The sequence below is a fragment of the Coloeus monedula genome (genome assembly GCF_965178545.1).
Source record: "Coloeus monedula genome assembly, chromosome: 11".
In the NCBI taxonomy this organism is placed as follows: domain Eukaryota; kingdom Metazoa; phylum Chordata; class Aves; order Passeriformes; family Corvidae; genus Coloeus; species Coloeus monedula.
This window is the reverse complement of record NC_138791.1, coordinates 14737109-14759049: the sequence shown is the minus strand read 5'-3', so window position 1 is coordinate 14759049 and position 21941 is coordinate 14737109. Positions and strand designations below refer to the sequence as shown.

At 45.1% G+C, this 21941-nt stretch overlaps 1 protein-coding gene across 1 annotated transcript in view; it reads left to right on the top strand.

Moving 5' to 3' along the window:
• ADAMTS9 (ADAM metallopeptidase with thrombospondin type 1 motif 9) overlaps window positions 1–21548 on the top strand; it is an 82609-nt gene extending 61061 nt beyond the window's left edge. Inside the window, 11 exon segments of the mRNA XM_082288835.1 lie at window positions 2799–2972; window positions 8037–8207; window positions 9727–9921; window positions 11754–11886; window positions 12124–12218; window positions 12350–12444; window positions 12539–12672; window positions 14137–14228; window positions 15701–15805; window positions 17790–17884; window positions 18183–21548. Coding sequence (XP_082144961.1) covers window positions 2799–2972; window positions 8037–8207; window positions 9727–9921; window positions 11754–11886; window positions 12124–12218; window positions 12350–12444; window positions 12539–12672; window positions 14137–14228; window positions 15701–15805; window positions 17790–17879 — 1284 coding nt within the window. The 3' untranslated portion in view covers window positions 17880–17884; window positions 18183–21548.
• Window positions 21549–21941: the final 393 nt, after the last annotated feature.

Sequence of the window (21941 nt, the reverse complement as noted above, 5' to 3'; positions counted from 1 at the left end):
ATTAATTGATGAAAGTAAGTGGTTTAAAATTCCCAGCTTTCCACTGCATAAGGGGTGTTGATTTTATGATTATATTTAGAGAAAGGGACCCGAGTTAATAGGAGGATGAGATGATTTATGGTCTGAAGTAATCTCTTATTACTGGGCAATTAAGAAATATTTGTATGCTAATGGTAATGCTAAGAATAGGCTTTTCCAGGAGTAGCTGCTCAGCCCAGGTTCCTGATGCTGGATGTGCTCAGCCAGCCAGCATCTTGCTTAGAGAAGACAAAGGGGTAGAAACACATGCTACAATATCAAATTGGGCTTTTTAAAGCCCTGTGAAATGCTTTGACATGGATCTCTGAGCCTCACTGGTGCTGGCAGCATTTTTTTGCCTGTGACAGATGAAGAGTTGGGGCTGTCAAAACATTTGGAGTTCTGGCCCTGAATCCCTTGTAAGGGGTGTTCAGGGCTTTGCCAGAGATTTAATGCCTTGGAGCCAAGCTGGATCTAGGTGCTGAACTTCTCATTAAGAGCATGAAACAGACAGGAGTTTGGTGCTCTGAATACACAGTAGATCAGGGTATAAATTGGGCACAAAAACTCTGTGTGACTTTCCCTATCACCAGTGCCACTGTTGCAAATAGGAACCATGATCCGTTTCCACTTAGATATTATACAAAAAACCCCAAACTTTCTGAAGGTCTAATTGCCTCAGAAAGTTAATACCAAAGCTGAGCTGCTGTGAGCTGGCTACTTTTTTTCCTGAAAAAACCAGCAAAAGTCTGCATGAGAAATAAGGCGAAGTTTTCCCATAAAAGTGCGTCTTGGTGTCACTATATATGCACAGGACCCATTGCATATACCTTTAGGTGTTGGGGGTTTTGCCTCCTGGAAAAGGTATTACTCAAAAAATTAAGATTAAAGAACACAGGAATGGTTTAAAACCAGTCTCAGTTGGACACAGGCTGTGCTCGTGCTCCACTCCTAGGTTTTTTCTCTTTGGATATTTTGTATTCAGAGGGTGATTAATTCTTTTCTAGGTTGTTATGAACCCACTTCCCTGCAGCAAAGCATTTTTGATATATCTGTAATAATCAAAAGGGAAGAAAAAAGTCTTTTTCTCCAAGTTTTAAATGCGCTTTTGTCTGCACTAAATGTCAGATTTAATGTGTTTGCTTCTCCTAAGTGGTGTCAATTATGGCCATTTACCTTTCATTTAACAAAAATACCAATATTTGTTCTGCTATCTGGTATTTGCATACTTCAACTGCAGGCTGAAACGCAGCCCTATCTAAAAAAACAAGTAGAGCATCAGGTAGAGCTTCTGGTACAGCCCAGGGACCATCCTCTCCCCAAACCCATGTGTCACACACAGTGCAGCCCCCCATGAAAAAGCCATGGTGTCACTTGTGCTCCTTTATCCATACCCGGGCTCTTTATGTTGGTGATAAATGGAACCCAAAAGATATCTTAGAGCACGGTAGGCATCCTGGTGTATATGTTTCTCCAAGTTTGTGCCTTTATGCAATTTAAGAGTCCTCTATGGAATGTGTAGGACAAGAGCACTGTTAATCCCAGGGAAGCAGCAGCACATGGGAAGCATTTGCATCACCAGTGACAGAAATCTCACTGCTGCTTTCAAAAGCTACACAAAAATACTCCCACCCTCTTAATATCTGAAGCCAGTTGAATATTCACAGTCAGCTTTTCTCTGGTTCTCTTGGCTTTATGGGGCATTTGGATAGTAAAGCAAAGAGCATTATGGAGGAATACTCTACAAAAGAGGGAATTGCTTCCCCGTTAGGCACCACTTAATTCCCTGCCATAAGAAGGCTCGTTTTAATGGGTGTTGCAATAACAGACTGTGAACTTATTTTCTTAGTTTCTGATATATTAATAAGTAATATTAGTTGTTAAAAATAACTAATATTAGTTGTTAATTCAGGTGGGTTTTCAATACATGCCTTTAATTTTTATGCACTTTCTTCTATAAATGCAGATTCTCTTAATTCCAAATCTGTATAGTATACTTTAAGGTCTAGCCAGAAGGAATCTGTACCAGAGAAATATTAAGTACTGCTAAACATATTTGTGTGTAATCACGACACTAAGAAATGTTGCATGAAAGAAAAAATAAGCTGTTAAGAGTTTTGCAGTACAGATAATAATTTAAAGATGTGTGAGAAACAGAGAAATTCAGGCATTTGTTGCTGCGCCTTGAAGTTGGGAGAAGTGTGCCCACAGTGTAATGAAGGAAATGTGAAACGCAGTTAATTTTAAAAAGACACTTGTTTTCACAAACTAACTGTATTCCCTCCCTTGGTGCATGTGCACATTTAAATGCATGCTGAAAGAAATCCCAGCTATATCACACCTTTCTCTCTCTACAGCTACATACTTTCTTCTACGCAATCCAAGTTTGCTTTTCATTAAAGCCCATTCTATGGCGTTTGATGTATTTTGAACTATGATTTTTCTGAACCTGTGCCTTAGAAGCAATACTCAGAGCAATGCTCAGAGCCCGGCCGCCTCTGGGGTGTCAGGGTGGTTTAGCAGTGCCGCTGTTTGGCAATAAAAGGAGATTTTGCAATAAAAATCCTGTCTGGGAAGTCCTGACCTCACTGAAGCCAACGGCAAAAATTCCCGCTGGCTTCAGATTCACCGTTTTCCCTTGCACAATGAAAAGCCACACCTGGAAGTTTGATAGAGCATCGCTACCGATGCCACGGAGCTCAGAGCAGAGAGCGAACCCCCTGAACTTACCTTGGTGAGTGTCATGGGGAGCTCCACTCACCTTCTGTCCCTTCCTGCAGTGCTCTGTGTCCTGCGGCCGGGGCGTCCAGCGCCGCTCTGTGCAGTGCCACAGCGGCACCCCGAAGGCAGCCGAGGAGGCCGAGTGTGACCCGGCCAGCCGGCCAGCTCCGCAGCGGGACTGTCACCTCCCCGCGTGCCCCACGCACCTCTGGGCAGCCGGAGAATGGCAGCCGGTAAGCAGGACCCCCCTCCACCCGGCCCTGGGCTCATCGGCTTCTGTGCTCTCAGGCGTGGGATGATGCTGGATGCTGAGGCCGGGGAGCGCTGCCGGAGGGTCGGGGTGTTGGGGTTGCAACCTGGGATTGGCAAAAGAAAAAGAGGCAGAGGGAAGGCTCATGCGTGCTGGCTGGAAGGGAGAGCCGAGAAATGCCTCTGTAGGGTTAATTTATTGCTTCGTGCTGCCCTGTGTTTGGCTGGGACCTATGCAAATACTGAGCAGGTTTTGGGTAGGGAGGATTTGGGTCTCTTCCAGGAGACAGAGCCCTGCCGCGCTGCTCCAGCCTGAGCCCCGTGCCTGGAGGAATTAGGGAGCAGTGGTAATTCCCTCTTTCCTGCCCCATTACCCTTGCTCCAGCTGACATCCCTATCCTTTCACTGAGCCCCCGGTCTTTGCTCTTTTATCAAGCCAGGAGTAGTGCTGACATCAAGTCTTCCATGGGAGATGATGCTTTTCTGAGTGACCAGGATCAGTCCCCATCAAAAACAGCTCCTGAGGCTGGAGCTGGGGATACAGCTGCTGCTTCAGTGGTTCAGGGAGTGACTCCATCTCTCCTGCAGTGTGGGCAGTGGGTGCCCTCAAGACTGGTGGGTCGTAGGAGGACGAGGGGACTCAGAGCAGGAGGAGCCCTCCTGTGCACTGCTAGGAGGCTGCTATGTCAGCCTTCAAGTGCACAGACGGTTTTGGCAGAGACAGTTCAGACCAGACACCACAATTATTCTTTTCATTCTGATTTTTTTCTATTTTTAGCCCCTGCATGCGTTATGTCAGCCTGATAGAAACAGGGCACACAAGTTTAGCTTCATTTTCCTCAACCTCAGCCGTGCCGGGAAGTTGGGTTTATAATACTATGTAACCCAGCCACGAGTGTAGGGGGCCAGAGGGGGCTGTGCCCTTTCCCAGCTGCTTCCCAGTACACAGGGAGGTGTGATGGGAACCAGCAGGAGGCAAAGCTGATCTGGTCACACAGTGATACCTGATGGAAACATCCCAGCCAGAAAAGGACATGTAGGAATGGCTGAGGGGGCTCCAGCAGACTCCTCGCAATGAACTTTAGGTTTTACAGAGCCTATTAATTTCTTCAGCTAATAAATTTAAAGGCAGCAAAGTAGGTCAGCAAACAGCATGTAGTGGCAGTCCTTACCTAGTGGTGTAATCAGCCCTGAAAAGAAATAGCTCGTGCTCCATCCTTTCATAGAATCTTAGAATCATTAAGTTGGAAAAGACCTCCAAGATCATCAAGTCCAACTTTCAACTGAATATTGCCCTCTCTCCCTTATTTTTGCAACTTCCTGAACCAGTTTGGTGAGGCGCCTGTCTCCACCCTTCCAAGCCCTTGATGGGATATGAATACTGATGTTCTTCTGAAGTTTTCCAGGACTCCCCATTGCACTGGGGAAATTTTGAACATATTATGGAGATTTTTTTTTCTCCAAGGGAGCTTTACTGGGGGGATGGACTGGAGGTTTCCTTACCCTCATAAGTACTCTTAAGTAACCATGAACAGGAAAATGCAGGAGCTGCCCAATGTGAGCTTGTCCCTTTGGCTGACTCCAAGCATTTCTTCCAAGCATTTCTTATTTTGTTCTGGTGTACACAGTGAACAAAAGGAGTAGCACCTCCTCCCCAGCCATAGGCCCTCTCCCTGAGGAGGCACAGGTTGCATTGGTATTCTCTGAGCAGGGAGCAATAATGAACCCTAATTGACATGGATGGCAGGATGTACATAACATCCCAGTGCTGTCTTGTTCTTGATTTCTTATCTTTAAAGGGAATCTGTCAAGAGGGTTTGGGGTTTTTTAATTGTTCCTTTTTGTTGTTGTTTAGAAAAAAGTGTTGGTCTTGACAATGAGAAGGAATATGAAACTTACTGGAAACCATTTATTGCTCTGTTGGTGTATCACCATTAATCACCTGTTCTCAGTGCCCTCACCAGGGAGAAGGAAGTCAATAGAAAGGCTCACTAATGTCAAAATAAAACTCAGACCGGAGTCACAAACTAAAAAGGAAAACTGGGAGAAAGAAGGGGTTTTTTATTTAATATGAGCCTCTGTGGAAGGACAATGCACGGCTCTGGAAGCTGCCATGCAACTCCTCAATCTTTGACATTTGCCTTTTGGGGGTAAATTGTGCCATCCTTGCCTGATTTGAATTACAGAGTTACCCAAGGCATGTTTTAAGTGTTCATGGCACAGGGGGTACATTTAATCTCTGTGTCAGATTGTTTTTTTTTAAAAAAAGAAGAAAACAATTAATGCTTTTGCAAAGCAATGCCTTTGGGGTTATTTTAATTATTGTTATTGTTCTTCTAAAACAGTTTCAGAAGCACTTGAAATGGTCCTTAATTTGAACTGCCAGGAAAAAAGTTCAAAATTTGGGAAATGAGGCAAAAGAGACAAATATTTTCAAATGCCTGACCTGTTTTTCAGATTTTGCTTTCAATGGCTGTTATACCCTGGCCCCACTGTTTTGTGTGAGATTTAAGTCAGTCTTGAACATGAGATTTCATGCAAAATCTGTCACTGCATCAAAAGGAAAAATAGCCTGGCTAAACTATCTGCTTTCTACATGAATAATGTTTTAGAACCTTGGGGTGGCTGATTGGAATCTCTGCAGTGTTTGACTTAGTTTATGATGGTCTCACTGTCTTTGAGCCACATTTAATATTTCAGTGGGATTATTTTAATTGTCAGTTACCCCTAAAAATACAAGTAATCAAACTTTCAATTTCTGGCAATGACAAAATGCACAGAGCTGGCTCATGTTTATTTGGCCACACAACTGTTACTTGCAGACAAACCCAAATCAGGCTGGCCTGTGCTTGGGAGTGTCAGTCTCTCATCAGCAAGTGATGACTTCAAACGAGGATGGGCTTTTGATGTGATAGCTCTTCACTGCCAATGTCAGAAGATGCCTTGATGGCATAGAGATGGCTCATGCTCTTAAAGTGAAGCATGAGCCAATGTATTTTGTAAATTTAGTCTGAAATATACATTAAGGAGGGGAGGCAAAATCAGGCTTGGTCCTTCCCACTACTTTCAAGGTGCCTCCTTTGGCCGTGAGGGACCATGGAACAATTTACCCTGTATTGCTGACCCCTTTCTGGGCTGGAAAATGCCAAACCAGAGAGGAGGGAAGCTTTGAGCATCCTGTGACCCCACTCCCACTGTGCTGGAGAGTCCCTCATTAGGGAGGAGCAGGAAGGTCAGGGTTCAGGCTGCCCCAAAAGTGCCTGGAGAGCTATCAGGGAAGCTCCATGATGATGGAGCTCTAGTGGAGCCATATTCATACACAATGACCCCCTTTCAGTTTTTGCTTATGTAATAGGGAGATAATCAGAGATGAGCAAATGTAGCTCACTTTGTTTGCTTTCTGGGGAAATCACACTCCAGCAAATTCCTCCAGCCCCTGTAGGATCGCCATGTTTCAGCACAGACCTAGAAAGGAGCTTCCACTCCAAGGACTCAAAGCAAGAGAGTAAATAAGGTTGAAAGCACACAAAGCCCCTGGGGTCTTCTGGCAGACTGCAGATTTTGCAATGTTGACTGTTGCCTAAGAGCTCCTAAGTTATTCCTTTGGAATAAATGCTGCTTTGTGGAGCTGCCTCTCCTTCCCCATCCCTTTCCACTTTGTCCCAGTTCTAAATATTTACACCCAACATGATGTTGTGCTCACTGCTGCTCTCCAGGTTTGCTGCTGCTGCCACAGACTGATCTGATTTTTCAGTATTCTCAAATAATTTACAATCCTGATTCTGACAGCTAATTACAGAAACAGGGCCATGACAGTGCCTCTATCTTGCAATTAGCTGAACCCACTAAGATCTTGCTAATTGTGGGCCAGCCAGGAGAACAGGAGCTGCCTCAGGGAGACTGGAAATGATGTTTGGAGGGTGGGACTCTAAAACTGGCACAGTGTTACAAGCCTAGGTGACTTCAAATGGTGTTTCTGTACAGATAGGGATGGTCTGGTTGGATGTTTTATCCTTTTCCTTAAGGGGAAGACATTTCCTACATGTTCTATAAAATTATTTTTTTCATGCATTTTTCTCCTTGTTAATCCAGTTAGTTGAAAATGTTAGAAGTCCATTGCAGGCAATAGCTTAAAGAAAATAGGGTTTTACTAGACACCTGCTCTATGCTGATTTATTTTGTTTTATATGTGTTTTTTCTAAGGTGCTTTCCAATGACAGTATCACTCCCAGGAACACAGCCTCACAGTCCGGCTGGTTTTTCCAAGACAAGCAGAGAAAGAGCTGAGTCCTTAAAGTCTCTAAAAGGCCCTGGGGAGCAGTTGTACTTGGCTGGCATGGGTTGCTCTTAATATCAGGCAGGGCAGTGTTTAAAAGAGAATAAACCTGCAGGGCTGTCTCCACTGCAGAGACAAAGCTGTGTTCAAGGCCAGGCTGGGTGAAGCTCTGAGCAACCTGGCCTAGTGGGAGGTGTCCCTGCCCATGGCAGGCGGTTGGAATTAGATGATCTCTGAGGTCTTTTTCAACCCAAACTATTCTGTTATGATTCTATGATTCTATGTGCCCCCACACCAGGGCAGAGAGGTGGGGAAGGGGCTCCCCCCACACCAGCCATAGCCAGAGGTGCAGCAGTGTGATTTTTGCAAGGGGGATGGCTGAGTAGTTGTTCTCCAAACAGTCGTATTTACTAGGGGCTGAAATAATGGGGGTTGGCCCCTTTCTTCTCCCCTTGCCCTATCTCCTGACCCAGCATGCCCAGTGCTGCATCTCTTGATCCCATCACAGCTGGACCCCACATCTGCCCCATCCCAGTACGTACTACCTTGGTTTCTCTTCTCTCCTGTGGATTTGGGTTAGTACCTCTAGAGGTCAGGAGCAGTTTGTCAAAGGCAGCAGCATCTGGCACAGCAGGGTCCTAGTCAAAAATTTTCTCCCAGGTGGTACCAGTGACAGCTTACAGGGGTTGCTGGGAGGAGGACTCACTCTGGATGCAGATTCATTCACTGGAGTTCCTCAGGGGTTGCATGAGCCATTGTTTCTTACACACAGTGCACGAAGACGTGCGGGGAGGCGTCCCGGTTCCGCAGGGTGTTCTGCGTGGATGAAAACAAGCAGCTGCAGAACAGTGGCTACTGCGACGCCAGCAGCCGCCCCCCCGAGATGGAGAGCTGCAGGCTGCCCCCCTGCGAGTACATCTGGATCACGGGAGAGTGGTCGGAGGTGAGTCCCCATCCCCATCCTTGCACCAATGCCACGCTCTCCTCCTCTCGGCACTGCCCTTGCTGAGGTATTGCAACCCAAATCAACAGAGGCAGGGCAGCGCTGTGGGCTTTAATTATTATTTTTTGGTTTATTTTTGTATGCAGTCTCCCTGTTGGATAGAAAGGAGCAGCACTGTGGGAGACAACCAGGATATTAAAGACTAAAAGCAGTGTGCTCAGAGTCCTAGCTAATATTATCTGGAGGCAATTTTCTTTCAAAGCACAGTGCATTCAGCAGGCACCCTCTTTGGTTTTCTGCTGGTTTATTTCATTTATTTATTTATTTGGTTTTAGTCCCATCCACTCCTGGGGGGCTCTGGGGCCCTGTGAATTGCGTAAGGGTCCAGGTGAGCATCATGGGGGAAAGGCAAGCCTGGATGTGACCACAGGGGAACATCCTTCCTCAGTGGTGTCTTTGCAGGGGCAAGGACCCAGAGTGAGGGAATGCGGGACATTCACCCTCACAGCTGAGAGGGCAGGACATTCACCCTCACACAGAGAGGGCTTGGCAAGGAAAAGAGATGAGTTTTCCTTGTGGCAGGTGCCACATGCAGGAGGACCCAGGCTAATCTCAGCCTATGTCCTTCTGCAGCCAGTGAAGGTTACTTTTCAGTTGGAGAAACAGCAGAGGGAAATGACGAGGCAGCTGCGGACACAGCACTGATTAAAAAGAAAGAACAAGAAAGGGAAAAAAGAAAACATGCCGGAGCTGACGGGGAGGAGAGACAAGCCACCTGAGATAGTGCAAGGAGGGAGAAGCATGGAGACATGAGAGTATCTCAGAGCAGCTTGGTGTCCTGGGTGGTTTCTTAAAAGAAATATTGAGGTGCCTGTCAGGCTGGCTGCTCCCAGGTGGTCTCCCAGGCACCGTCTACCCACACCCAATGCCTGGGAGACCACCTGGGAGCACTCAGGCCCATGAAGACAGAGGTGGAGAGGGCTTACAGAGCCAGAGCTTGTCTCTCCCCAGGTCCCACTTAGCCCTTTGATGAGGAGGGCAGAAGTGCTGTTTATCCTCTAATTACAATGAAAAATTTCTCATACTTCCAGTTGCTGGCAAGTACCTGCAATTCTGGGTCAACCTTGACCATTTTCTATCTTTGTGTATCCCGTGGGAAAGAACACCACCAAACCAAAACAACTAAATAATAGAGGCATTTCCGAGTTCCCAAGGATCTTCTGCTCCTTTCTTTGTACTTGGGAAGAAATAATATGTGCCCAGGAGCCATCCTGGAGTAGGGAGTCCTGGAGCAGCTGTAGATCCAGCCCAGAGAGGAACTGGGTGCTCAAAGATAGTGCCAGGTACCAACCCACTTGTAGTAGCCACTTACAATATTCATGACTGGCTTAAACAGATACCTGTGATCCCTTGAAGCAGTTTCCTGTGTTAAAAGCTGACAGGCCTGGTTTCCTCCCCTCCCATTTTGGGCAGCCTTCCTGAAGTAGGTGGTGCTCACCAGTATTTCCTCTGCCCACAGTGTTCCGTCACGTGCGGGAAGGGATACAGGCAGCGCCTCGTGTCCTGCAGTGAGATTTACACCGGGAAGGACCACTACGAGTACGGGTACCAGAACATGGTCAACTGTCCTGGCACACAGCCCCCCAACATCCAGCCTTGCTACCTCAGGGAGTGCCCCATCTCGGCCTCCTGGCGTGTTGGCAACTGGGGAAGCGTAAGTTTGGCAAACTTCTTTTTTAGCCAAAAAGGCTGGAACAACCTGGGATTTTTTTAGACACAGACTGAAGGTTTGGCAGGGGAATGTTTTAGAGCTGCTTAAATTAATGCATGGGATACTCTGGTGCAGCAGCAGCCCTGGTGTGTGTAGGGCTCCATACTTGAGACTGAACCCCTTTGTATGGGGGAGTCCCAGCAGCTACAAGTAGAGTCATTCATGAAAATTGGGATGTAGCCAGCATTTGTGGCCGTGTTGGTGGCCATGCTGAATGCTTAGTCAGAGAGTGGGGTCATTGCAGAAAACAAGGGTTTGAAAGCCTTGTGCTAGAAGGATTGATGGGTCATTGGCAACTGCAGTTGATCCCACTTGGCCACATGTACGAGAAAGACTTGGGAGCCACCATTAGGCTGAAACACTGGTTATTTGAGCCTTAAAAGGATTTTTTTCTTCTTTTTTCCTTCCCCTCCTTCTTACAAATGCTGGGACAGGTCAGGGGAAAGAGCTTAGCCTTACTCCTAAAGTTATTTGTGCTGAGCCTCTTCTGGGGCCTGAACTACAAGATCAAATTTTAGTTAAGGTGATAACATTTCACTTCTTAGGGCTTCTGACATTCTTTGAAATGTGATGTTTCTCCCATAAACTTGATTTATTAACCCAGCTCAGGCATTTGTAGGAATTTGTCAAACCTTTATGAGGCAATGAGTGTCAAGCCAAGTAAAACATAGTGGAAGTTGTCACAGTAGCTGGCAAAGCCATTTGAAACCTAAGTTCCTCCTGCCCCATAGGAAGCTTCAGATCCTCCGTGTGAGTCAGCACAGAGGAGTTGCAGCAAAGAGCTCAGCCTCAATTAATTGGTATTTTCCCTCAGAATTTCAGTGCAAAATACCCAACTCATTAATCCAACTTCCCTGCAAAGAGCAGTTATTTCAGAAAGACCTTTCTCCTCACTTTGGGCTGCTGAATGTCCCAGTGACTACCAAGTACCATGACCCTTGTCAGCTCTGATTTTGAAAGGGATTTGATGTAAAATGCCATCACCTTTGATGGACAGAGAGAGTCCTACTCAGTGCTTTAGGTAAGTTTCATGGAACTGGACTTGATAAAGAGTAAATGCCCAAGCTGTGAATACCATGAGCCATTGAAGACCATCTTCTTCATGGTGTGTTCCTTTAGACTAATCATTCTAAATGGATGAGCAACTTCATTTTCTTTATAGCCTAACCTGGTAGCTGTAGAAAGAGCTGATTTTAATTTCTCGAGTACTTGAAAGAACAAGTTGTGGATGGGGAGCAAGATGCTCCACTTCTCATAGCCCACACTCAGTAGCTGGATGGTCTGCTGCATTGTAGCTCCAGTAACTTGTGCAATTTCAGACTTAGGATTGCCCTTGATCTAGGTGGTTTGAGGTTGACCTTCAAAGTACACATATTTAGCCATTTTTCCAGCAGGTGAGGGGAGAGAAAATTTCGAGGTTCCTTTTTTTTTTTTGGTGCACTTGGCATAGAAAACAACAATCTACCTAATGTGAAAAATAAACAATTTCACTTGAACACATGGTTTGCTTTAACCAACTACCTCATCCAGCAAAGTGTGCAAATGCTGAGCAAAATATGGTAGTCTTGAAGTAATCAGTGATAATAAGGAAGGGATTAATAACCAAAGGGACTACTACTCATTTGATTAAAATTAAGCCTGTGTTTGAACACTTCGCAGGATTGGAGTCTTTGCTGCTTTTTCTTGATACAAGGGAAACCATCTGTCTCTGTTCTTTCTTCTGGAGCCCAGAAACCCTTGAGATAGAACAGGAATCTCTGTCTTGTGTCCCGCAGTGCTCTGTCACCTGTGGAGTTGGGGTCATGCACCGCTCAGTGCAGTGTTTGACCAATGATGACCAGGTCAGCAGCTTGTGCCATGTGGACCTGAAACCCGAAGAGAGGAGAATATGCCACAATGTCCATGACTGTAAGTCTGCAGATTTACACCTTCTTTTGCCGTTCTCATGGCTTCAGCATCTTTTCCCATCAAACTTGTAGAGATCTGCAATACTTCCAAGCATTGGGAGCCATCCAAGTAAGCGCTAAGGCACTTCAGGGAAACCTCTTAAAAAGAAAAAAAGATGTTTTGATGCTTTGGAAGCCTCACAGTGTTCCAAAAGAGATTTTGATGTACAGTTGTTCAAGTATTTCTGTTTTGTTTCAGGTGAATTACCAAGGAGTTGCAAAGACATTAAAAATCTCAAAGGTGTCACTGAAGATAGTGAATATTTCCTGCAAGTCAAGGGAAAGACATTAAAGGTGCATTTCAGCAACAGAATGATAGTTAATGGGTTTTCTAAAGGTTCAAGAGGACCCTTCGTGTGGTCTTCACTTCCACTCTTGGATGTGCTGCCTTTGCACATGACACAATTCTTGCTTCTCTCTTTCAGGTGTATTGCTCTGGGATGCAGACTGACAGCCCAAAGGAATATGTGACCCTTGTAAATGGGGATGCAGAGAATTTTTCAGAGGTGTATGGATACAGGTAAGAAATCCTGTAATCATGAACCTCACAGTGTTTTTGTTTTCCATGGCAATATTTCCCAGTCATGAGTAGAAAGGGTTTTCTTTTGATTTAGATTGCATAACCCAACTGAGTGTCCGTATAACGGGAGCAGACGAGAAGACTGCCAGTGTAGGAAAGATTACACAGCAGCTGGGTTTTCCACCTTCAGCAAAGTAAGGCTGGACCTGAACACTATGCAAATAATAAGTGAGTAAAAACAGGGCCTTGCCATTAAAAAAATGTTTATTTTACACAAATATAGCTGTAACTACAAGCAGGCAGTAATACTCTAGTGAACAATATTCCTGAGAATTCCTTTTAAAAGCTGCTTTTAGACTTGGTCACATCTTTGCTGCTTTACACTTGGAGACTGCAACTTAAGTACATCAGAGATCCTCATGTCATTTCTCTGTAAAACAGGAAAATATTAAGGCAATTGCTGGTGTATCTGCTCTGCAGAGTATTTGCATGCTCCCAGCAGCCCAGTGTATTTTGTGAAGAATTTTATTTTATTTCATTTGGTCCCCTCGTTTCAGAATGGACTCGGACACAAAGCCTAACCAGGGAGGAGCTGCCCCACTCCCCCTCCATTTTACTCTGAGAGGTGTCAGGAGATCCTAGTGCAGGGGTCTCCACCGGGGTGGGGATGCTGTTCCCAGTGGCCAGGGCAGACGAGTCTCTTGGCAGAGCCAGACCACGGGGAAATAACTTGTGTTGAGAGCTGGGGACATGGATTTGCAGTGGAGAAAGAGTGTAACTGCAATATGAGTAACACACTGTCTCTTTTGTCATTCCTGTCAGCTGGGAGCCCATCCCACCACCAGAGACCCTGTAGCATCCCATAAGGTTATGCTTTCAGTCCCCCTGACTCCACTGCTATCAGTTTCCAGCAAATGTTTTAAAATAACATATTGTTGGGAGTTCATTCAGTAAATAGCTAAGTGGTTTTTTAGCAAATCAAAATCCTTCCCTGTAAAACGACTCTTTATCTGACAAGTGGTTTTTATCACTTAATTTTCAAGACCTCCCAGTCTATCAATCTGTAAAAAGCTACTAATAATCTGTAAAAGCTCCTAGGTAAAGATCTCAAAGGAACCACCCTCGAGGAATTTGATACCAGATCCCTTTGAATTTAAAAAGGAGCTGGGCACCTACCTCTGTCAGGCAGGAGCTATCTCACATCCCCATCTAAATGAGTCTCAGTTACTTCAGATCCCTCCAGAGCAAAATACTCCAATTCCCTTTGAAAACCTGACCCCTGGGCTGGGGCAGCCAGGAGAGCAGAGATGTTGTTTGCCTTTGTTTAAAAGAGAGATTTAGAAGGTGCTGTAGCCTTCTTGAAAGTGGGGGATTTTTTGTTAGAGAAATAAACCCCAAGTCAATGGTTCAAGTTTTGTTATTTATACCTTGTTCCTAAATCACCAATGGATTTAAACTGAGCTGTAAATACTGAGTGTAAGTGTCCTGTTAAATTCAGTGCTCATGTGCTGGGAATCACATGTGGGATGAATCAGGAGATTTAATATTAAAAAGTATAGTAGTCTTGACTTCATACATTAATGTAGGAAGCCAGCTTTGGTGAATTTAAACATTAGCAAAGAGCATGTTTACATTTATTTTGTCTCTCTCCCTGCATCTTTCTTTCTGTTATTCACCAACTCTTCTCCACAGCAACTGATTTACAGTTTGCTCGGACACATGATGGACGACCTGTCCCTTATGCCACTGCTGGGGACTGCTACAGTGCTGCCAAATGCCCACAGGTATTTGACAAGAGCATTTAATAGGAATTGGTGCCATTTGTTATGTTCAGGCCCTCTGTTAATTACTGCTGATCGAGGCAGCCCAATTTCAGTAAGCACATTCTTATCTCAGTGATCTGAAACTTTTCCCTTTGTGAAGATGGAGAAAGTGATGGAGAAAGTTCCCTTTGTGACTGTGAAGAAAATAATTTCCATTTTCCGTGTTATCAGGCCAGTGGCTGGCTAAGAGACATTCCCTAGGGCCTCAGTAAAGGAGAAAAAGAAGGAGAAATAGGCTGTGGGGGAAGAACGGGGTTTTGCTTGCATAGTTGAAGGCAGGGGGATCAGTCCATGACAAGGCTTGGTGGAAATGCTTGGCAGGGAGAGCAGTAGGGAGTAGGTGCTTTTTGAAAGTCTGTAGGAGACAAATGACACTGTGTGAGGGATGGCTTGCTGCATGTTCCCAGCACACCTACTTTTTGTGGGGATAAGTGATCTGTTTGGATAGTCCAAGGTATTGGGTGGGCCGTATTGGCAGAGGGCATTAACAGGGAGTCACAGCAGCAGACAGCAGAGGGCAAACCTCTCCATCTCCTTCCCTCCCTGCTTTCAGAGCTGACACTTTCCTGCACAGCTCAGCGGCTTAGGAATTGACTTCTTACCTCAGGAATGCTCATAAATGTTAATAACCATCCACCTGACCCAGACAGTTTGCTCCTCACAGAAAATCAGCATTCCCAAGGCAGCAAGTGCACGGGGCAAAGCTAACAGCCATCTGGTACTGCACAGCCATGCTGGGCTGTGGGTCAGCCTGGGGATGTGTCCAAAGGATCCCTCTGTGAGTGCAGAAATGGGCAGGACTGGAGACTGCCATGGGGGTGAAGGGAGGGCTGGAGGGTTGAGCATTGGATGCTGGCATAGTCCTTAATTTTCCATCCATCTTTTGCATTTTGAGAAAGGGTGGAATTAAATGTTTTAAAGAAATAAGGAAATGGAAGAGGAAGAGTTTTTATTTCACTAGCCTGGGGGAGTCGGGGGGGGGGGGGGGGGGGGGAGGAAGCAGTGGAAAATAAGGAAAACAAGGATATGTGTGCCCTCTCCAGTTGAAGAGGGAGCACAGTGGCTGTAGCACAACCCTGAGGTTCCTTCCCACCAGCTGCTGGAGCACGTCAGGCTCTGCAGTTTGCCATGGAAAAGCCAACAATGCCCTCAGGCGGCAGAGAAGAAGCAGTGCAAAACCGGGGTAAAGCAGTGAAAAGCCGGGAAAAAAGGCAATTCAAAAGCAATCTGAAGCCCCTCCTTCTCTGCAGCCACCAAGGAGAAGAAATTCCTAACGTGAGCCATGCTGTGATTTGTACAATGGGTTAATCACGGTCAGAGCAATAGAAAACAAGGAAAACATTGCTGCCAAGATCCTGTTAGAAAAGTGACACCGTGGTGTGCTGGGAGTCTGGAGCACGGCATTTTGGGATAACCAAATGTTTGTTTTTTAGGGTCGCTTCAGCATAGACCTGTATGGGACAGGCCTGTCCCTAAGGGGAACAGCCAAGTGGCTCTCACAAGGGAATTATGCAGCATCAGAAATTCAGAAATCCCCAGTAAGTTGTAACTTTAATTATGGCTATACCTGCTCATCAGAAGTTTTTAATCACCACATTGTCATTCATGGCAACATCTTCCAATAGAGACTAACAAAAAAATGAACATCTGACATTAAAGTGTTGCATGTAGTTGTAGTGGGGCGAGGCCCTGGTGGGTTTGACTTGATCAGAGTTGTTGCAATTAATTAGTGAGCCTGATTAACTGTGAAGCTGAGAGCACTGAGTGCTGTGGGGCAGATATATCCTTAATTAGTTGCCTGAGATGTCCAGCATGAAGTGTGCATCACAGGGAAGGGCAGCAGGACAGAGTCAGGACTGCAGAGCAGGATTGGACCTGCAGATAGGGTCTGGTGCCAGGCAGACCCCTGAGTAGGAATTGTTCCCAAAACATCGTGAAAAAGTGTGGAGGATGTGGACCTTCCTGCTGGTCTGGTCTGGCTTTATCTACATGGGAGAGTCTGAAGTCACCGGAGTGCTGCAGGGGCACCATCCCTTGTCACTGCCTGGGGCTCTGCTCAGGGTAAGCCAGGCAGCCCTTCACAATCACTCACAGCCAAATTTGTACTTGTATTGCTTGATTTGCTTGCCTGTTAACACCTCCTGCAGTCACTGTGTGCCTTCACTCTGTTGCTCCTGTGTCATATTATGAAATTGTAGAAACCCAGGATTGCTTTTTTGGCTGTTACTTCATGTGAGTCATCCCAGTTGCCGGTTAAAACTCTCCAAAGAAGGACACCATAATCATTTAATAACAGCAATTTGCAAAACAACCTCTCCTGTACTGCTTTCAGTCTCCCTGGCTCTGGGGAGCCTGAGTCTCCTCTGTGCTGGTGCTCTTAGAGGAGAATTGATGCTACTGGTCTGACCATGCTACAGGTGGAAGAGGACCAGCACAGGCCCTGTATGTCAGTTCCAGCAGGTGCTTTTCTATTCTCCCCTTCTGAAAGGAGGGAAGTCAACTTTGAGGTTGCAAAGAACATCATGGCTGGCAGAATTAAAACAAACTTTAAGGAGCAGGGCTGCTCAAAAATTCTCCATCACCTGGTGGCATCCGTCAAGTGCTGTTCCAAGGGTGTAACTGCCTGCAGGAGCAGAAGAAAGAATGGTGTAGCAAGAAGAGATGATAGCAGCCTGCTGCAGTCACAGATCAGTAATGTCAAGGGCAGGGTGGAGCTAATTTAAAAATAAATGCTTTGTACAAGCTTGTTGTGTGCTTAAGTCCAGTTTTCTGGTAATAGAGGGTTGAATTGCCCTCAAGGACTGTTTGTCCATTGTAATGACCAACAGGAGAAAGGCTCTGCAGAGTGAGATAAGGAAGGCCAGATGGAGGTATTGATCTTCTGACTCAAGTCCAGAGTTGCAGCCCGCTTGCTGGGCTCACCTGGAGACCAGGTTGACCTCAGGACCACTCCATATTTTCCCCTTCTGGCTGTGGGATGGGGAAGAGGGTTGGCACCTCAGCAAGTGACATCACCTCACCCCGTCACTTTCCCTCCTCTCTTGTCTCTGGAGCCACTCCAGGACTTTCCCTTCCAGGTGGATGTTTCCTGGTACTGCCTGCAAATATGCTTCCCATGCCCCTCCCATGCTCAGGCAGAGCTGAGGAGTTGTTACTGTCCCAGAGTGGTTTTGCTCTCACATGAGCCAAGTTTTCTACTCATTACTGTTATTCACTGTGGAAAAAGCAGATACCCTTGAGATATCCTCCAAATGGCCTTCTCTGTGGGCAGCTTTCAATTTAATAAATCAAAACTACCCTTTCCTATTTGTGTCCACCATCTGACCTGGTAGCACTAAAGCGAATTACATTTGTGTGTATTTGAATACAGTGGTGATTTTGTAGATTGATTTAGGCGTCATTTGTTTTCTTTCCAAGCCATTTTCTATTAAAAACCCTGGCTCAAGTAACCCAGATCTGGCCCTTCTGCAGCATGGAATTCCTGAGCTCTTACTGAGCTGTTATTTTTGATTTTCCCTGCAGGATGGTACCAAAGTAGTAGGAAGATGTGGTGGTTACTGTGGGAAGTGCACTCCATCATCTGGAACAGGCCTCGACATTCAGGTGTTATAGCAATGGTGAGTTCCCAGCTGCTTCTGCATGAAGGAAAATCTTCCCCAAAATGCCCTGAAGGAGCAGATCAGGCCATCCTTGCAAAAACACATTGAGTGCATTGGTGACAGCCACCCACCCCACAGAGCATCCTGGTGGGATCCCCTGCTCCCCCAGTAACCCTTATGGATACCACACTGTCGCCTGGAAACACCTTCCCACCTTGCAGGCACCCACGTTTGCCCTGCTCTTGTGCCAGTTTCTCTAGTGACATATTCCAGAGGCCAGGATGACTCTAATGTGCACCTTTTCTGTGTTTTTCAGGTTGTCTGGGAGCAGCCAGTGGAGATGAGAGATGGATGAAGGATAGTGATGCAATACCTCTGCCTTCCGCTTTTATATCTGTGTATATGTGTATATAGATCACATATTCCTAATGTACAGTTTAATATTTATGTTTGGGATTATTTATTTTGATTTAATATTTTTGTATGTAAAATCATTATATTAAGGCTGCTTTTACTATTTTTATTTTTTATTGTTAAATCCTGCAGTCGTAAACCACTGCATTTTGCGTACTCTACATTATATGTAGCATTATGACAAGTGATACTTTATTGTCACTGTATTCAGTTGTTTACTTTCAATCAGTAATTTTCCTTCCGTTATGGGCTGCTTTGGCCCTCCACGGTGCTACACAATCTGCATAGGGGTATTTTTGGCATTTCAATCTGTCTTTATGCAAGGAAAATAGACAAGATGTGCTTAAAATTTTATTTTTAGGGATTAGGCTGACAGCACTCAAGGAAAACATGACAATGAATACAGTGCTAGTTGCATTAGCAATCTTTATATTTTAGGTATGTTTTGAATTTCACATGACCTCTGTAGCCAGTGCTAAAAGTACTGGTTTGGTGCTAACATGATATTTATTAATGCTCTGTAGTTTTAGTTAATCCAGTGCCTTTATCATTGAAGAAGGGAATAAAGCAGAAAAATTGTCAGGGAATTCAAATCAGTCAAGATCTACCCCAGGTTTAGGATAATTCCTGTAGATGGATCTTCAGCTTAAGCCCCTTTTTCTTAGGGTTCTGAAGTGAACTCACTTTTTTAAAAAATGTATCTTTGTCTCCTAATTGCATGTGCCACTGTGCTTCCTGACTCCATCTGGAAGCAGGGTATTAACTCATCCCAGACAGGCTGATCAGGCCATATGTTTCCCTGGGCTGTGTGCTCAGAAGAGATGTAGTTTCTTACAGACTTTGTTACAAAATCCTAGTGTGCAGCTGAAAGCATCCCTGTGGTGTTCCCACCCCATGGGGCTGGTGAGGACCATGGGGACAGCACGCCCAGGGATGGGGACAGCACACCCAGCCAAGCCACCCCTTCTCTTGGCCAGGGGACTCCACTGCAGGTACTTGCAGCATTTCCCCAGCTTCCTACTCACTCCCCAACCATCTGCAAAGGGAGGCTTTGCTGCCTCCTTTCAACAAGATCACTCTGTACCTACAGATGATTCTGCCCCCCCCTTCAAAAGCAAGCTGCTCTACGCCTACTTCTATGTTGCTTCGGATCTTCCTGATAAGGCATCTGTGCTCCTTGCCTCTCCTCATACCCATGTACAACCAGACATTTACTGTTGGCTTTTTTTAAATCAAACTGAGGAGCCATCTCCCTTAGGTGTGGTGGCTCCTGCCTGTATATAGCCGGTAGCACGCTGCGCTTTCACCAAGCTTCGTAGCACATTGAAGGGGGGTGATGTGACCGGATTATTGTTGTAGTCTGTGACTATGTCCCTTATCTCGTTCTCCACAACTTTACTTAGTGATAGGAGGATGCTGCCCTTTCACCTTACATGTCACGGCAGCCGGGGCACAAAGTACAAGGAAAGGAGGCTTTTCAGCACAAAATTGCCACCAGTTTGGAAAACCAGAGAGGCTTATCTGGTACTCCAGATAACTCTTTCCATTTTGGATGCAAGCAGTTACCAAACGCAACCTTGGGATCTTGTGTGAGTCTTTCACAGAACTCCCCAAAGGATGTATAATCAGTCTGTTACAAAACAGTTGGATCAATGGTGATAAATGATCTGTTCCCTGGATTCATAACCCATGTGTGTGCTGGGCTGTGTTCAGCCTTTAGAGTGAAACCTGTCAGCCTGACAGTCAGGGATCGATGCATTCCTATCAGCTGGGACACATCTCACAGGCGAGCAAGGCTGTGTTGCAGCCGAGCAGCTGATGAACTGGTGAAGGAAAGGGGAAAAATGGAAAGAGAAAGAGAAAAAAGGAGAAAGAGAAAGGAGTAATAATGGAATAGTGATTTTTCTAATGATAATTGCTTATGTGTAACTTCAGTAGGGGAAAAGGGAAAATTGCACTATGAACTTTTGAAAGAAACAGTGCTTAGAAAGTACAGGCATATTATATTTTCTCTAATGAAGTGAATGGCTATTTATAAAAATAAATACTATTTTGACCTGTACACATTCATTTCTACCGTATAGTTTCAGAGCAGCTATTAACAGAGCTAGAAAATCCTAAAAAATATGAAATAAACTACAAGGGAAAAAAACGACAGAGCACGGATCCTGTGGTTCCTTAATGATCATCATTAAGTAGAGCAGATTTTGAGGACCAGAGACAATAGACATTCCTTGTTCAGGAAACAACTCTGGGTTTTGTATATCAATGCCATTATTTTTCTACAAACTGGGGTCTTTTTTTGCAAGGACTTTCCTGTACAATGTTTCTTTTCTTTCTGCTTATACCCAAAAGGAAATGAAAAGACCTGTAAGACATGTCTTTATGGTCTTGCTGCATTTGCCATCGTATTTCAATACGTGTGTGCTACTATAGAGGCAAAATACTTTGTACACTAGGGAATAATACATTGAATGGTAAACATTCTTTTCTGTGCTGGTGTTTATTTCCAAGGTTTGGGTTCCTTGTTTGATTGTCCCATGCAAAAGGAATCAGGGATGGGAAGAATGTTGCTTATATGGAGCCCTGCCCCAAATCGATGTTGGAGTCTGTGGACCAGGGACCACCTTGGAGAATGGCTATGACCATCCACTCACGTCCTGCTGGTTGGAGAGACTGATGCTCCCAAATTTCTGTCCAGAGAGGACTGCCCCAAGGTGCAAAATATACACAAGCACATCTCAGAGGTGCCCCATGCGTTGTTCAGATATGTCTGGTGACTGGGTGGTGCTGCCTTCAAAGACCAGGGACATCCTTTGCCATAGGATATAAGGGAGATAAACAGTTCATTTTGCAAATGTTTTTGAAGGGTGAGCTGGGATAATGGGCCTGGTCCATACCACTTATGGAAAGTGCTATGGAAAGAAATGTGGGAAAAAAAAATCAACTTTTCTAAATTGGAGAAAATAATATCAAATATACAAGAAAATTCAGGCAGGAGAAATTTGGTTTAAAAGGAAGCAAATGTAGGGACCACCTCCCAGGATGTCAATCAAGTGTTGAAGTGCAACCAGTCTTACAACACCACTGCCCCAGATACTGCAGGTGAGAGTGAAGAAGTTGCAATTTCTGTCCTCCCTTGTATGTTCCTCATGCTTTGTCTCAGAAAATGCTGCCGATCTCTTAGTGCTGGCAGCTCTGGCCTTTTCCAGCTTCTATGTTTTCCTCCCTTGTGCTGTCTGAAACACTGTCAGATGGAGAAAACAGAACATGCAGTATTTCAAAAGTTCAAATCTTATTTTAAATTATCAATCTCTTAAAAGTGTCTTTTCTATCATTTATCCTTAATAAATGATTACAAAGACTTTAAAAGTGAGCTGCTGTGGAATGAATATACAGACCTTGAATCGTATTTAACTTTCCAGCTGAGAGGAAAGATGTGTGCTAATGTCTTTACAAATAATTCGATGGGTGAAGGTATGGGTGTTAAAGTCTTTAAAATGGGTCTTAATGTCTCTACTGACTTTGGGCAGCAGGTTGTTGCAGAGCCCAGACAGTTTGGCTTCTGAAATAGGCATGGGTCTGTAGAAGCCTGAACTTCTGAACTTTGGGGTAAAACAGTAGGTTCAAGGGGGTATATGTGGTAGGCGGTTCAGGAAGG